Below are 17,993 nucleotides of genomic sequence, written 5' to 3'. Positions count from 1 at the left end.
TTATTCCCCGCCGAATGTTGACAAGTCCATCTTCTCCCCTCCTTGGCTGGAAAGCATCATCTTTAGCTTCTTAATTTCATTTGTGTACTACTTGAGTAAAGCATCTTTTGGATCTTCGTTGATTATTGGCTTATTTTTAATGAATTTCGCACGTGCTGCATACCTGAGGGTACTGAGTGTCTCATCATAATTGTAATCTGCAGGAGAGCAGTTTGCGACCATGACAGTCTTGGTATTTCCACCTAAGGAATCTTGAAGCAGGCGAGTCAGTTTGGAATCACGATAAGGAATATGATGCGTTTTGCTGTCAACTAAGGCGCTGATGACGTTACCCAAGGCACTCAGTGAGAGATTGATCTTTTGAGCCTATTTCAAGCGATCTCCAGAGACTCCTGTTTTGCTTATTCTCTCACTCCCAGCCAAGTCGACTAAATTAAGTTTGCTGGCAGTGTATTTCCGATCCTCTCCATCTGTAACTTCTGCAGATTAGAGATAAAGTGCGAAAAGCAAATGAGAACGCGAGGAGTCTTTGTTCATTGCAGTTTCCCCAACAGATCTACTTTTATTTCCCAAGTTCATGTAGCCCATCAGCTCGCCGTGTGTCTTGGCTGTATTTATCGATAGATCCTTGATGAAAACCCCGAGGTCTGGGCTTTCTTTAATTTCTAATTTATTCTTCACATCCTTAGCTGCAATAAGAATATGTGTTACCCAAAAGGTCTCTAACTTCTTCATTGTAAATTTCGATGAAGGAGCATCGAATCAAGAACTCTTTGTCCTTGGTCTCACTGATGCTCTTGAGAATATGGCCAAATGATCTAGGAATAATGCCTTGTAGGTCTTCATCTTCTACCACGCCCACCATCGAATGAGTCTTACCGCATCCGGTTTGCCCATATGCGAAAATGGTGCCATTATACCCAGTAAGCACATTCTCCACCAGGTTGTATGCAGTTTTGGAATAGACTGCTTGCTGTTGTGAAGACTCGTTAAAAACATGATCGAAGGCAAATGATTTAATATTATCGTTTTCATTTGGGTTGACCAGACTGATTTGATTGTTCTCTTAGTCGCTCTTCACTATGGAATTGCAGTCTCTGTCCTTTTATTTCTGGTTCATGGGCCGTGTTCGGACCACAACCTTTATTGCTTCGCTCATCGAACAATAACAGAATATCGAAAATAGTAATAGGATGAAAAATGACTCTGAGGGAATAAGAGAAATATCATAAAAATGAAGCTAAGTGAAATGAAAAAATTCAGCCAATTGGCTCAGTGAAAAATTAGCATAATTTTGATAACATTCATATTAATCAAAAACGCGGATGCTGGATCCGGGCCTGTACTGGCTTGTATTCCATGTGGGCTGAAAAAATGCCAGTCTTGCTCTGTCCTCTTATCTACTTGCCTACACTGAATTGTGGTCGAGACGGCTTGTCAGACCGAACTTGAAATCCCACTGATGATTTGTTTTCGTATGTTTGGTTCAATTGTGCTTTATTCTTATGGCTCGGATCTCTGGGTCCCTTTGGAATCGACCAGTGTGGGTAATTGGTGTGGGCACTGGGTTTAGTGCTATTTTCTGGGTGATAGGAACCGGGACCAACGATTTAAGTGGTTGAGTTCAACAAAATGAGAGGATCGAATCCTTTAACTGCCCTCCTCGCATATAGACTGAACTGTGGAGAAGCTTTTGCCTCTGGTTTGATAACAGGATCGTATTCAGGGCCTGGAGTGATTTTATACTTCTTTTCGTCAGCGGGGAATCTAGAAGCCCCTCCAAATCGTGTATCTGGGATCTTGTAGCGTCGGGCCTTATCAGCTTAATTTGTATCGAACTAAATTATGAGGTTCTTACATCAATATCTTTCCGATGGTAATGCTCATACTTGGCCTGAGTGCCCAGGGTATTTCTAGGTTGAGTTCCTATCTTATGCTCAGGAGCTTTGCTATAGGAGAACTTATCAGTAATGTCATAATTGGGCCCCTTGGGAGTTTGCTTCCCTGAATAACATGCAAATTACCAAAACAGTCAATCCATGCCATTTACTTCGATTGGTACTTTTTAGGTTCGGCATCCCTGGTGGCCGTACCGAAAGAGAACTTAGGAGCCGTAGGTTTCTTGGAGTCTTTGATATCCCCGAAGCCTGAATAGACATCCAGGTTCGAAAACTTGATCAAATCCTGATAAGTGAACACTTTCTTGTCCTGTGAGCCTCCTTGTTCATTAAGTTCTGCCATTGTAAGTTATAATTATAATTTATATTTCCGTAGAATTTATATTGATGTTTCGACGCTTATATTTAATTGATCGGCTGCCATTGATTCAGCCTTATTTGCATTATATTCAATATTATCTATCCAATTATTAAACATATGCGGAATTAATGGTGTTGAATTAATTGGCATTAATGCTATCTTTTAATTTTATCTCACTTCATTTCATGTAGTTTACTTTAATTCTATTTACGGATGGAGGATAATTAAGTTTCAAGGGATTAATTTTGTAATTTAGTTTATGCTGCTTCACATAAGGAACTGACCAATGATCCTTAACTAATTGTATGAGGAATTAAAGTAGTCGGCTTGACACAGGTTAGTCAACAATTTATAATAGAATTGCGCTAAAATTATAATCAGAAGTTATCAGAAGAGTTAGTTAGATTATAATTGCGATTGTTTTTATCAAACAATTGACCAATTAATCGAATTTATAGTGATAGCGTAGGAGCTGTTTGCAGTTACTCATTAAATGAGTACAATGATTTTAATTTCATATTTTCTTCTTTCTTTTTCCTTTGCTATATCATTGAAGCAAATTGAATATACTTTTAGAAAAGCGGCATGAGCAAACATATGAAAAAGCCTAAGGGTCTTGCTTATCAAAGTAAGGCAAATAAATCAGTTGGGAAACTATCCAACCATTTTGAGCCCATTAGATAAATTCTTTAAGCCTTTCAACATCGGTACGAATGCAAGCTCTCCGAATCAAAGGCCAACCATAAGAGTTTTATTGTTCCATGCGAATCTTTCAAACGCAAAAGGTCTGATAAGTAGAAAATGGCTTCGTATATTGAAGGGGAAAACTAAGCATTGAAGGAAATCGCATAGATCTAAACGCAAATAGAAGAAAATTCGAAAATACACTCATCCATTGCTGGAAAAAGATTAAAATACTCGAAGGCCAATCGATCTGCCCGAGTGTCGAAAGATATACAAAAATAGAATGAATTTAAAGATATGAAGCTATGTGTCGGTCCTAAGCAGAGAAATACATAAAATAGCCAGCATCGGGCTCTAATGACACATGATTAGAACTCATTGGAGTTGCTCTTAATCGAAAAGAAGGGCCAAACTGAAAATTTATAACGAAAATGTTTCTTTGAGCACATACCCTCCTCATCGAGATAGAATATGGGAGATTCTTTGAATAAAGAGAGTACGAGGAGCCGCAAAAACAATAAAATAAAAAACTTAGTCCCCAAAAAATAAACCGGCTGCATGCTGCCAAAGGTAGGCCATACAGGAATGACAGTATCAATAAAAAGGAAGAGAGCCGGGCTAACTATGGATCGAGCCTGAAACAGTGTACTTAATAGTGATTAAAAGAATCACCAATGAGTGACAAATTATTGTAGAATGATGTGTGATAAGAGAGGATGGAACAATACTATATGCTAAATAATAATGGCGATATATGTTGAATATGGAAGTTTTGTATATAATCTTCTATGGAACTGAAACATATGACATAGGAATATAGGTAGAGCCCAAAGATAATCAGGCCTGTTTTCTTGCATCTCAGCAAGTCCATCCAGAACCGTGAAAACATCTTCCAACAGGATTGCTGCTTCAAAATGAAAGACTAAACCATATTTAACTCCCAAATGTACTCCCGCCTCAAGAAGAGACTCATAAAGCTCGACTAATTGGCAGTAGAGTAAGAGAACCAGCATCATCAGGTAAAACTGTCTATATTCAGAGTATGGAGATTCTGGCCAAAATGATCGAAGCAGCCAAGCGAGAAGTACATTCCCTGAAGTATTAAAACTGGGAACTACGCAACTAAACGATAGCCCTCGAAGACGAACTGTCAGCATAAATCGATGCATATAACTAACTCGAAGGACAGGAATAATCGGAATAGCCCTATGGAGAGCAGGACGAAGATTATCAGCTGCATGACGAACATTAGTATAGAGAATATGAAGATAAGTAAGGTTAATCATACCAGGAAGAGGAATAATAGGAAGCTGAAGGGCAGACTGAATATTCAGGGGGTTCTGAGAATTTAGATAAAGCATGTTCTATTCAAAAGCTGTTAGTAACATACTCCAACTCCACTCTCCATCCATAGCCCAATTGTCACTCAGAGATACTCACAACGTAAATGAAAATTAACAACAATGCGACTGACCCCAGCATCCAGTACTCTGATTGATTATCTATTATGTTATTATTACAGTATCCCATACACCCCCTTACACACCACCCTCCCTACACACGCGCATTATATCTTATTTAATATGCTGCATCTTGTAAATTGAGTCTATAGTACGATATAACCCACTAAATGGCATACATAACATCTATAGCTATTATAAATAGATAACTATTATAAATAGAATACGGCCATAGAAATTCAACTCAAATGACAACCCATGCCAACTAATTCTCAGCAGCCCTCCGATAAATAATCCTTGAACAATACTCCGGGCAGTCGATCCCAAAAATATGCAATAAAGTTAAAATGGAAGTCATACCCATGCTCATCACATAGTTCTTTTAGGCCAATCTTCACAATTTTCAGCGATCCAGCAATGCAAGCCGAAATAAATAGAACATCAGGAATTACCGAGAAAAGCTGAAGCAGTTGAACAACGAGCAAATGAACAGCGAACAATTGAACAACGAACAAATAAACAGTGTTTAGTACAGAAAAAATTCATCGGGCTCACAATTTAATGACAATCCAAACAATTTAAGTTTAAGTTAAAATTAGGTGGGCGATCAAAAAGACACCATTGCATCACAAATTTCGGCAATGTTTTCCGATAATAAAGTAACCATGGATAAGCTAATTGCGACAATACTCATCACCCTTAAACTTAGCCAATGCGAATATAATTAAAACAACAGCAAGCTCTAAACAATCTTTCGCAAGTACAAAAAGCATCAGAGGAGGGATGAAGCAATCTGCAGGGTGAAAAGAGTGATCATCAAGAATATTTTTGACTACACAATCGATAAGCTCAGAAAGCAGTGCATTGCCAACTAAAATTAGGAAAGAAGTATCAGAACTGTTATCAAGATTGTTGGTTCTTGCATGTTGATGCAAAAACGGGAAGCATTCAGACATTTAATTGCTCAAAACAATTGGAATTAAATACAAACGAATCTGAAACAGAAATCTGCCACACTTATTAATATTTTTCTCTTTCGGAAGTTTAAGGTTCTCACTTCCAGTCTCTTCTAGTTCTCAAACGACCTCTTTCAAACTGAAGAATAAGAAGTAAAGCCGAATAAGTGGATGACAAGATGGGTCAAGGATTTAGTCCTGAAATCACCTTTAACTTTGCAGACTAGTTTTTGTCGTTTGACAAATTACTCTGGGAATACAGATAAAATGGCAAAGTTTGTACATAAATGCGAAAAGCCGTTGATGAAAAAGTACCTGCACTGCATACTGAAATAATCTAAAAAAGAAAAGACATAAAAATGTATCGACTTTAGTGTTTTTTCACAATTCCCGAAGTAGGAAAAGATCGAGATATTCATCGAGCAAGTTTAATTAGTGACTAAAGTCCTGATGTTCCACTCGCTTCTCGATGGATTCGAGGCCATTGAAAGAGCAACAGCCATTAAAAAAGCGAAAGAGACCGAGTGATCATGATTGCATCTGAATTTTATATTTTCACTTTGCCATCCAATGAATAATATATTAATAATAGTCTGAGGTGGTATGCTGCGACAAATCACAACGCTCTTGTATAAATAACCAAAGCTTAATATGCTATGCTACAACGCCTTCAGTGTGCATGGAGATGCCCCCACAAAGCTTCAAAAAGTTACCGACAAAACGTAGCCCTACCATAATGCAGCATTAAACTCAAAGTCAAGAATGTTGAAGGCCAATGGGAATAAATCCATGGCTTTTGTGGTGAATCGATTTTGGAGGCAATTACTAGAAGCAGAGTCAAGGGATTCAAATACGAAAAGCTATGTCATGGCAGCGATATGACCTATCGACCCCATTAGAGACCTGTAGATCCATTTTCACATGGCCCTTCTTGTGGAAGCTGCCGCATCATCCTCAAAGACAATTGGCTGAACAGAGTGAATGAATAAACAGGAGGCTTGGTGGTTTCAGAGGACTGGGTCCTCGAGGACAAAATCGACAATCGTGAAGATATGCGTTTGGCATGCTGCTTGCCTGTTTAATCGTGGATGAATGGGTGCACATTTGAAGTGATGCCTGATTCAGAGCTTTCAGAGTTGACAAAGCTAACTTGATCAGCAACAATAATTAGAATATTGAAAATAGTATGCATAAATATAGTTTAATAGAGTGCGTGCATTTACTGTTCACATAGCGCACTAATTTATTGTAACTGACTCAGCAGCTCTGCAGATATCAATAAATATAAGGGAAATCCATTGATGACAGAGATGAAACTGTTTTAAACCTAAAACCAAATTAGTTCAGTAAACAATAGCGCTCTCGAAGCTTCCACACGTATGGACGCAATTAGGCCTGGTAAGGTCACATTAGAGAGATCTGAAGTACTTCATCAGAGATGGAAATAATGTAAAATAACTGGCAAAAATGTGAGCATACGCAGTTATAGTGCATCTTGTGCAATTGGCCATAAGTATGATTTATAGTTAGTTAGAATGTTCATTCATGGAGGTTATCAGATTCTTAATGGGATGATGGATGATTTTTATTGGATCAACGTCAATGACTCAGTTTAAAAATTTGATTGGATTCAGATCAAAGCGAAAGGGCAGAACCCCGGCCGAAGATCGAAACACGCATTGGTTGCCGCCAAAAGCCGTATTTTTCTTATTGGGGGACTCTGCAGCAACATCGCATCCTCCGACGAAATTTACTCATTCGACCCTGCGACTGAACAGTGGGAGTCGATTAAATACGAAGGCGAAAAGCTGCCTCAGATTGATTCCTTCGGCTGCGTTTATTTGGAACACGGCGGCGAAGAGAAAATAGTGATTGTCGGGGGATACAACGCGGAGAAGGCGGAGTATATGAACTCGGTCTTCGAATACAGCATTACCAAAAACAAAGTCTCTGTGCTCTTTGCCGGGTCGCAGGAGGCGAAGGAAGGAGTGCCCGTTCCACGCAGCGGCTGTGCGGCGACGACTGACGGGAAGAATGTTTATGTGTTTGGGGGAAAGAATGCTGACACGCGCATGAACGATTTGTGGGAGTTCAATCTGACCGACTTTAAGTACCGCGAAATGCCGAAAGCCGGCGATGTCCCAGCAGAGCGGAACGGACATACTCTTAACTTTTTCGAAGGAAAACTCTATTTGTTTGGCGGAATTCACGACATCACATGGGAGTTGGACGACCTTCACATTTATAGTATGAATGTAAAACATTGTAAATATGTAGAGTAACCAATGGAAGACTCTGGAGCATGACTCCCCGAGAAAAGTTGAGAGAAAGCAAGCCGGAACGGGGTAAAATTAAAAGAACGTTAAAGGGTAAAAAAAATCCCCGAAAAAAAAGAACTGGTATGAAACGCAAACAATAAACCAGAAATCCATAGGAGATGGCTCACCAAATCGCCTTTACGTGACATCCTATAAATAGGATGAAGCCACTCAAAGCCCAGGGAAAATGATAGATGAACAAAGAAAAAAGGCCTTTCTTCACAAAAAGAGTGAAATGCTCAAAAATTTTGAGATAAAAAAAGAAGAAGAAACACAATACGTCGTCTTTGAAACATCTTCGCAGGCTATGAAGAATTCTCTTGATGTAATCGGCAATCCCGACCCCTCGCATAAAGCTTATGAAGGCCGACTGACAGAGTTTGGCAAAAATCATGTTTCCAAGTTCCTAGAGCCATTGAACAACAATTCGAATTTGATAAATGGAAAGAAGCCCTGTGCAAGAGATGGACATTGCTCAGCTATTCTCAACAACTAGCTCTGCATCTTTGGAGGAGATCGCCATCAAATGTCCTTCAACGATATCTACAAACTTGATTTGACTATTTGATCCATAGAAAAGATTTGCATTTATCTTCTGATAAGATCTGATAAGTGAATTAAAATTATTTACTTTTCTCAAATGAATAAAATCGAGCTGATGGGAGATAAGCATGGGGACGAGAAGCATTAAATATCTAAGGGCAATGAAATGAAATAGAGCAGCCGACTACAATAAAAAAGACCAGTGAAGCTTGAAGTGAGCAAGATATTGCCAGACAGTGAAAAGTGGAGATAATGCAAAATAATTGGGAAAAATATCTCAATCAGAAGCTATAGTGCTGCATGTACATTTGGTAATAAGTAAAATCCAGTGTTAAATCTAGATTTTATGTCCATGGAGGCTATCAAATCCTCAACGGCATGATGGACGATTTTTATGAAATTGATCTCGATGATAAATTGATCAGATTCGAGTGGATTCAGATCAAAGCGAAAGGGCAGAACCCCGGCCGAAGATCGAAACACGCATTGGTTGCCGCCAAAAGCCGTATTTTTCTTATTGGGGGACTCTGCAGCAACATCGCATCCTCCGACGAAATTTACTCATTCGACCCTGCGACTGAACAGTGGGAGTCGATTAAATACGAAGGCGAAAAGCTGCCTCAGATTGATTCCTTCGGCTGCGTTTATTTGGAACACGGCGGCGAAGAGAAAATAGTGATTGTCGGGGGATACAACGCGGAGAAGGCGGAGTATATGAACTCGGTCTTCGAATACAGCATTACCAAAAACAAAGTCTCTGTGCTCTTTGCCGGGTCGCAGGAGGCGAAGGAAGGAGTGCCCGTTCCACGCAGCGGCTGTGCGGCGACGACTGACGGGAAGAATGTTTATGTGTTTGGGGGAAAGAATGCTGACACGCGCATGAACGATTTGTGGGAGTTCAATCTGACCGACTTTAAGTACCGCGAAATGCCGAAAGCCGGCGATATCCCAGCGGAGCGGAACGGCCATACTCTTAACTTTTTCGAAGGCAAACTCTATTTGTTTGGCGGAATTCACGACATCACATGGGAGTTGGACGACTTAATTGTATATAATCTTCCCGTAATATTATTATTATCAGCAGAAGAGCAAATGGGTAATTCTCGAACATGACTCCCCGAGAAAAGTTGAAAGACATTAAAAGTAGTCTCCCACATATGTAAGTATGTTATAAAAAAATAAAAAGGGGTCTCCGAAGAGAAAAAACTTGTTCGACACATCGAACAGTTTCGTCCAAATCAAATAAAGAAGTTTTTCTCCCAGCAGAGTAATTTATTTTTATAATCAGCTCGAAGAAAGCACTCTGAATCAAGGAAAGATGCTGGAGTAACAGAGAAAGAAAGTTTTCCTGCAGAAAAAGGCAACACTCTTGAAGAACTTTGAAATTAAAAAGTCGGAGGCCAACCGATATATCACCAATTAATCAGAATCGCAGGCCATTAGAAACTCCTTAGACATCATTGGAAATCCTGACCCTAAAACCAAAATCGTAGAGGATAAACTCACGGATTTCGGGAAGTAAAGTGAGTCGAAATTCATGCAACCTTTAGCAAATAATTCAAATTTGATTCCTGGAAAGAAGCCTTGTGCGCGAGATGGGCACTGTTCTGTAATTTTGAACAATGAGCTTGTGGTATTTGGCGGTGACAGGCATCAGCTTTCCTTCAACGACATTCATAAGCTAAATTTTACCATGGCAGGTAAATAATAATGACAAAATTTATTAGAATATGAATATGTTCTTACCCTATTTAATACAATTATATTTGTGAACTTTATTTATTACATGATTTGCTCGGGTGTAATACCATAATTAATATATATTATTCAAACATATAAAAAGAGTATGGTTTGTTTAGCCTATAAACTGGCTCAGCATTCCTCTTAAATCAATAAGGTCGGAACTTGATAGTTGATAAGCTGATAATTTTCGGGATAAGAATCTAATCAAATTTTGTCGTATTCTGCTCTGGCAAGCTCCTTAGAAATTATGATCTACTCCATATGTATCTGATCGATAGTGAGCTAGCCTTAGATTTCGCCTTAGACTACATGAAGATCACTCGATTTCATATCTTCAAATGGACTGACCCTGGAATTTAACTGTCTGTGCTTCGGGCTTCTATTATCAGAACTCTGTTTGATGATATCGTAAATGCCTTTCCTTAAAGATGCCTATTAAATGTTGCTGGTCGTCGCTTGAAGCTACTCCATTGTATGTATCGGCTGAAGAGTCGAGCTTAACATATCTTTTTGTCTTGTCTTACTAATTTACTTAACTTGTTCGGCCTATTCGATTGAGTATTGGCTTTGCTTTAATCGCTTGTAGATTGTGTAGACAATTGCAACTACATTATAAAGTACACATGCCAATAGGAGCGCACACAAGACAAAGGGCATTATGAAGAATATTTCTGATTTATGGCGGCTTTCGTTGGTTGCATTGCGATAGGAGAGATAAATAGCCATGGCAAAGATACTTATTGTCATGTTGGCTATAGATCGAATGTTGTTGTACTGGCGAAGGTAGGGCTTACGAACTGCAACAAAAACACCAGTGAGTACGAAGAACAAAAGCGGGACGATGGCCTCCAAGGAAAAGGAGAGTCCAAGCATCAAGACGAAACTTATGAAGACTCTCTCGAATATCATGAGGTGATAGAAGTGGCTGGTTAGGGGATCATGATTAAGTTTGAACTCCTCATGGTACTCCCCGAAATATTTGGGGCGCAGCCACAGAAATGCGAAGTAGCCTGCAACCACCACCAGCATCAAGCAAGAGGCAACAATGCTGAGTATTCCTAAAGTATCGGCTCTGTTGATCCCATACAGAAACTGTATAATCGTCGATGTTGATATGATATAGCTGCCGAACATCACCCCTGTAAACATGTACTCTCCGAAGCTCTTCTGCCAAATGCTCTTTATTCTTTGGCGTTTCAACTGTTATTACTTGATCGTTGATTTCGTATCGGCATCTTGTTTGGTGGTACCCTATGTATTGGCTGCTCTTTTGTATGTTAGATAGTAGTATATCTTGGCAGCCAGGCCGACACAGAAAGGGATCAATACTAAGAGGATTGTAAAATTATAGTTTTAGAGGAAGCGTGAATATAGAAATATTCCTTTTGGCTGGCTCGTGGTGTAGGGGTCCTCTAAATGATTTGAAGCATAGAGTGAGTTATACCCGTTGACGAGCCATAAGTTTGTAAGAGCACTGAATGCGGGATTCTTCTCGGTTAGAGTCATCAAGCCGATAAAGCTGATTTGCAGAACTGCCATCATTTCCACGCCGATCATCTTGGGGCCAAAAAGACTGACTGCGAAGCCTATTAAGCCGAAAATAGATATTGCTGAAGCCAGCGACGACAATATGCTTGCACTTTAGTAGACCGCAAGCTCATAAAAGTAAGCCCCTTAGTTATCATCTGGGATGATTGGTTCGCGAAAGGAGCTAACTTTCGCCCGCGCAGCCTTAGGATTGGTTGATAAGGCAGGATTCAATGCCACATTCACTGTTTTATTCTGAATGTCTCCTTTATAGAGTATCTCAACCTTTAACTGTCCGTTGGGCATCAGATAAACAGTATAGTTTACGATATCATCATTTCCATCCTATTGATTGATTTGGAGCATATTGGTGAAGTCGAGGGTTTGAAAGAATGCTAAATCATTGTTGGTGACATCGAAGATCATTGCAATCTTGTTTTAGCCTTAAATCTTTTATGTGTAGGCCTAGGTTAATGCGAAATTGCCGGTGAAATAGCATGCTGTGGTAGACGGGGACTGGAGAGAAGGCTCACACTCGAAATCAGCTTCAATGAGGCATTCATAGGAGCATCCATCTCTCTTTATAGAATTCATATCGTCGCATTGCTACTCGAAAGTCTTGATTCCATCGCCACATATTTTGGAGATACTCACACAAGAGCCTAATTCTAATGTATAGGAAGTCTCACATTCAGTACAAACTGAGGGAGTAGAGCATGTGAGGCAGTTTAGATTAATACAAGCAGCACACACATCCAATTCAACTGTAAACCTACTCTTACATAATGTGCATGTTTCTACTGGATCGCATTCAACACAGTTTGTATCATCGCACGGCTAACAAGTTCCATGAGGATCGACAACACTATATCCATCAGCACAGTCTGTACAGACATCGACAGTAGTGGGACATGTGACACAATTGGAGTCGGTGCATCTTTCACAGGTTCCGGTAATAATGTCTAGGTTGCAACATGTCCCATTAACGAGAAGCAATCCATTTGTGCATAAGGTGCAAATTGAGGGTGTTTGACATTATGCGCAGAGGTTAGTTGGCGAACATTCACAAATGCCTGAGCTTGCATTTGGGCTAAACCCTGTGGCGCAGATGTTGCAAAAGGATGCTGAGGTACAAGTTATGCAGTTAATATCACTGCATGCTATGCACGAACCATTCAATGCAGTAAGGCCCATCCCAGTATCGCACTGCTGACAAACAGTCGAGGATGAACAAATTGTGCAATTAGGGTGAACATATAAAGGAGTGCAGACGCACAATTGTGTGCTGGGGTTAACTTGATACCCTTGATTACACAATGTGCAAGTATTCTCATCAATACACGTGAAGCATTCTTGCAGAGCCGAACAGTCGACGACTCCATTATCACCTTCATCACAATTACTATCACTACTATCACAATCACCACCACCATCACCATCATCATCAGCAGTCGTGTAAATGATGAGAGAACACAGAGCAATCAAGAAAGAGATTTTGATAAATTTCCCATTAATTATTGTAATAATCTATGTAAAGAATGCCTTAATTTAATTACTCATTATAAGAATGCACGATGATTATTATATTCTCTCCGAGCAATAGCCTGGGCCAATTTCCTAATGTTCAATCCGACCGCAGATATATTTCATTAGCTTATATTTATTTAAATTCCTATTCGATGGCTATGTTTATTTACATTTATTTACAAGGTTATGGGAGCTTATTTGGATTCTCCAAACACCAGTAAAAGCGTTGCACTCGACCTGAAGGGGCCAATTAAATTCTGCGCAGTCGAAATGCAAGGTAAAGTCTTTGAGTAAGTCAGGCTGGAGAAAATCAATGGAAGATGCTGCCATTCATGAGCTCGATGTGGGGGATGGGAATGCTCTCTTTGCAGTATTCGATGGACACGGAGGTAAATCAGTCAACGAATATTTAGGCTTCGAAGTGAGTGAGTGCATCCGGCAGGTGTTCTTCACAACCATGAAGGCGACCCCAGAGTATTTGAAAAAGGATTACATGGGGGCATTAGATGTAACATTTAGAAAGCTGGACGAATTTCTGATCTCCGACCAAGGCCAGAAAAAGCTAAAATAGATCCGCAGCAAAGTCAGCGGGAATTAAAATAGTAACACGTACGAAGATAGAATTGCCAATGGCACTGGCTGTACTGCCAATGTCATTTTGATCACTCCTGACAAATACTATGTGGCCAATGCAGGCGATAGTAGGAGTGCCCTCATGAGAGGAAACACATGTATTGATCTTAGTGAAGACCATAAGCCAGAGAGTCCTATCGAAGAATAGAGAATTCACAAGGCCGGTGGGACCATCACGATGGGCAGAGTCAATGGAGGACTTAATTTAACTAGGTCCTTTGGAGACTTCGACTACAAGCAAAGCAAAAACTTAGGATACCATGAGCAAATGATCACATGCAAGCCCGATATAAGGCAGTTCCAAAGAGACCCAGCAGACGAGTTCATTCTTGCGGGCTGTGACGGAATTTGGGAAAGGTATGTAGAAGATAGTCAAGGGCTCCTTGATATCGTCAAGAGCCAAATCAACAAGAAAGACATGCAGAAGCTCATGTAGGACCTATTAGATAACTTGTTGGCCAAAGACACCCAAGAAGGTCTCGGCTGCGATAACATGACAGCAATCTTGATCACCTTCAAATGATCCTCTCCTCAATTAAACACACCCATATATGAGCCTAAGCTGGCCTATTAGACATATTTATAGACAGCATTTCGTGGATTGGGAGTGTGTGCATCAATACTACATGCTCTGCATCGATCAATTTGTAATTCATCGGATTAGTTCTCGTTCATGCAGACTCTCGTTCACGCAATCCTCGATTTGACAATATTATAGAAATGTGAATTCGATCCCAGTCAATTCGCTGATAAAATACTGTGACAATATTCAGAATAATTGCAGCACCAATGATAAATAACTCCTAACTTTATAATGAGATGCAAAATAAAATTAGTTTGACAGCTTAATAATAAATGCGGACCAGATGCAACCGCTCAAGTATTTCGAATCTGCAAAATCCCTTAAGAAACTCATCATTAACATTAAATACAATCTATAAGTCGAAAATTATACGGAACAGTCCGAAGCTACTGCCATGGAAACTGGTTGCCCCCTAAAAACAATCTAATGATTATTATACTTTTCAGCGCTCGATAATCCCTTCTCGAATGGAAAGGATGAGAAATCAAAAAAATTTTGAAACTGCTAATTCGTAGGAGAAATAATGTAGACAAACATTTTCAATATCGAAAGCAACAGCAAAGGCAAATCCAGTCAGTACCAAAAATATCAGCTATACAAGTACTCCGAGTAGCAATAATCCACGATTATCAAGATAGAACCAAAGAGTGCGGAATGTCTCCTTGAATCAGACTAGTGATGGTTTTCGTCCTCCGACTGGGTTTCGGCGCTGTCTTGAAGAAGACCACTCAAACTACTTAAACAAGTATTAGATAATCCGGGAACTCGGCAAAGGAACCTACGGAGTTGTCCATTTAGCGAGATTGAAGCCAACAATCAACAAACTAGTTGTGAACATTCGGAAGCTCCACAGCCAACTGTAGGCTTCACATCCCTTAGATATGACACTAATTATTGATAAATCAACTGAAGAATCCCTCAAAGAAAAACAGTAATTTTGCACCAGTGCCTAAACCGCAAAATCGACTGAGTCATAGAATAAATAAACGACAAGCTTGCCTTCGGAAAAGTATTATGCCATAAAGGTCTATGAGAAGTTCAAAATGAATAAAGATCCAACCAAATTCAAGAACATCCGTAAAGAGATCAACGTCATGCAAAATATCGAGCACCCGAATATAATTAAGATTCATGAAAGTGTAGACACTCTTACCAAAATCAGTCTCGTTGTCGAATACGGCGGGGATTACTCGTTGCTGGACTACCTAAAACAGCATTTCCCACTCCCAAGTGCCCTGATGAAAAAAATTACATTCGATTTGCTTTCGGCAATCAGCTATCTTCATGAAAGAAACATTGTGCATCGAGATATAAAACTCCAAAATCTTCTCATGTTAGGGGACACTGTCAAAATGATTGATTTCGGATTCAGCACGCTAAGTAATTTATAGCATTACATAGCGCATCACACTCGCAAACTTAATGCAATATGCGGGACACCCAACTATATGGCCCCTGAGGTCCTGAGCAAAAAGGAGTATTTGGGAGACAAGGCTGATGTCTGGTCATTCGGAGTTGTCATTTTTGCTCTTGGCGAAGGCAAACACCCTTTTAAGGCTGAGACCTATAATGAACTTGAGAGAATTGTGAACAAAGGGCGCTTCCAGTTCACTAAAATGATTGACCCCGCCTTTCAATCTTTCATCAAAAGGATCCTAAGAGTCAAACCAGAAGAAAGACCTAGAGCTTCCGATTTGTTTTCTCATCCCTGGCTTGCAATGAAATGAACTATAAGCATCAAAACCCAAAGCCAATTGGAACCCACTACTATATTTGTATATAAACTTGAAACATATGATTGGCATAAATGAATTATTAATCTCTCAATGCAAGTGAGGCTGCCACAGCAGTTACATTAAAGTTTATATTTTATATCACAAACATTATTCATACACCAGATTTATGCTCTATTTCAAGCAACAAACGACATTTCTCACATCTAAATATAATAAATAATGCACATATAATGTTACACTCAACTCTGTTGGTCCCTTAATCTGTTGATCTTCAGTCAAAAAGCAAATGTGAGTGGAATATGAAGAAGTGTTATTATATAATACCGAATTTGGATAATAGAAACTATACTTTATTATCATGAAAAACCCATTCCTCGACACCAAAAAGTATGCAATTGTACGATAATATGGCAAACTGTTGCAGAAATCGCGATCCAGGTCCAAATCTGATAGTTCCTATTCTTCCATCGAATCATATCAGCCCAAATTTAAATAATAAAAACCTTCCATCTCTTCAACCAATTCCCATTGGCCTCCTTATTATTCGATTAGTCCGATTCGACACACTTTAGAGCAATACAATTTGGAGCGAAAGTATTCCTAAGTTTATGGGCCAGAATAACTGAGATATAAACCTGCGTACTTTCATTAATCGTAGTCAAAGTCTGGTCAATTGAAAAGCATTAGATAAATTAAGTCAAAAAAGTGCGTCAGCTATAAGAAAAATTAAGTATAAGACTATCGAGAAAATGATAAGAAGAACTATAATGACAATACGGAATCGAAAAAATCAATCGTCGAGTCAACTAAATAGAACTTTGAAGATATAAAAATAACTTTTAATCGCCGCAAATCCGCTCTCTAACCCGAAGAGCGCCGCAAATCTGTTCGAAAAGAATAGTGTCAGTAGGAAACGCCACTGAAGGATGGGCTAGCGCAGAATCCAAATCTATAGGAATCAAGATCCATCAATGCTTTAAAGAGCTCGAAATCTCTTAGAACGCAAAAGAGCTGTAGGATGAAGAAATACCTGTCAATCAATGAATTTGCAGACAAAATCATTGAGATGCCAGATTAGAATGTCGTGGAGTACAAGAAGCCTCCGAAGTAACTATCGAGAAGGTAAAGCATCCTTTAATCTATGATCCGCATAAACTACCAAGAGTTCGACATGGCTGGCAGGCACCAATCTTATAAGTCCGTACACTACGGCGCTCCTTCAAACAACCAGATTATCAGCAAAAAGAGCTTCAAAGCCACGAATAGCTCTAGGAACTCGCAGGACTCAAATGCAACCTAGATGCCTAATAATATAATAACGGGCCGTCGTGGGTCAAGATCTAATAGCGTATTTTAGCCGTAGACCATCAAAAAAACTAAAGAATAATAATAATCCTAGGAGCAGTCAAACCAATCTTCGTTATATATCCCAAATTCAATTCTAGTAAAGGGAAGACTATATTTTCAGTATAAAAAATGAACTTTAATATTTATATTGCAGTTCTTTGATATTTTATTGATCTATCTACTCGCAAGAAGACATTTATTACAGATTTTATTGTATCACTCTCAATGGGCTTGCAATTTCTTCTTATTTATTTCTGGATTCAGATAATTTGTATCGATAGGCAATTTAGTCGTGGATATGCAACCTCCCTGACCCTTTCGGGGGAGATTGTTTATATTTTTATAATTATGATGATGGGCGATGTCGAGAAATATAGGTATTTTTATAATTTGTATCGTATACTCAGAATTTGATGGAAATACTCTGATGAAAATTCTATAGTGGATAATCATCAAGAGCATTTATGAATTCGGAGTATTAATACCAGTATCATACAGTAAGTATCTTCCAGCGGAAGCAATTGGACTGATTGCATAGGGGTTGGGGTTGGGGTTGGGGTTGGGGTTGGGGTTGGGGTTGGGGTTGGGGTTGGGGTTGGGCAATTTCCAATATAATTTCGACATTGGGGTTGGGGTTGGGGTTGGGGTTGGGGTTGGGGTTGGGGTTGGGGTTGGGA

At 39.4% G+C, this 17,993-nt stretch overlaps 1 protein-coding gene and 1 pseudogene across 1 annotated transcript; one reads left to right on the top strand and one right to left on the bottom strand.

Annotated features, from left to right (window-relative positions):
- Window positions 1–1,159, bottom strand: LOC148298639 (kinesin-II 95 kDa subunit pseudogene; annotated as a pseudogene).
- A 2,826-nt stretch (window positions 1,160–3,985) lies between these two features.
- Window positions 3,986–13,588, top strand: LOC148298638 (uncharacterized). Its single transcript, XM_088276738.1, has 4 exons — window positions 3,986–4,027; window positions 6,994–7,469; window positions 8,562–9,208; window positions 13,389–13,588. Exons 1-4 carry the CDS (start codon window positions 3,986–3,988, stop codon window positions 13,586–13,588), a joined length of 1,365 nt encoding a protein of 454 aa, XP_088132864.1.
- The last annotated feature ends 4,405 nt before the right edge of the window (window positions 13,589–17,993 follow it).

Source organism: Brachycentrus maculatus, unplaced genomic scaffold (genome assembly GCF_059751285.1).
Source record: "Brachycentrus maculatus isolate JH-2025_06_01 unplaced genomic scaffold, ASM5975128v1 h1tg001777l, whole genome shotgun sequence".
Taxonomy (NCBI): Eukaryota; Metazoa; Arthropoda; class Insecta; order Trichoptera; family Brachycentridae; genus Brachycentrus; species Brachycentrus maculatus.
Note: the sequence above shows the minus strand (reverse complement) of the source record. Positions and strands in the feature narration are given on the sequence as shown.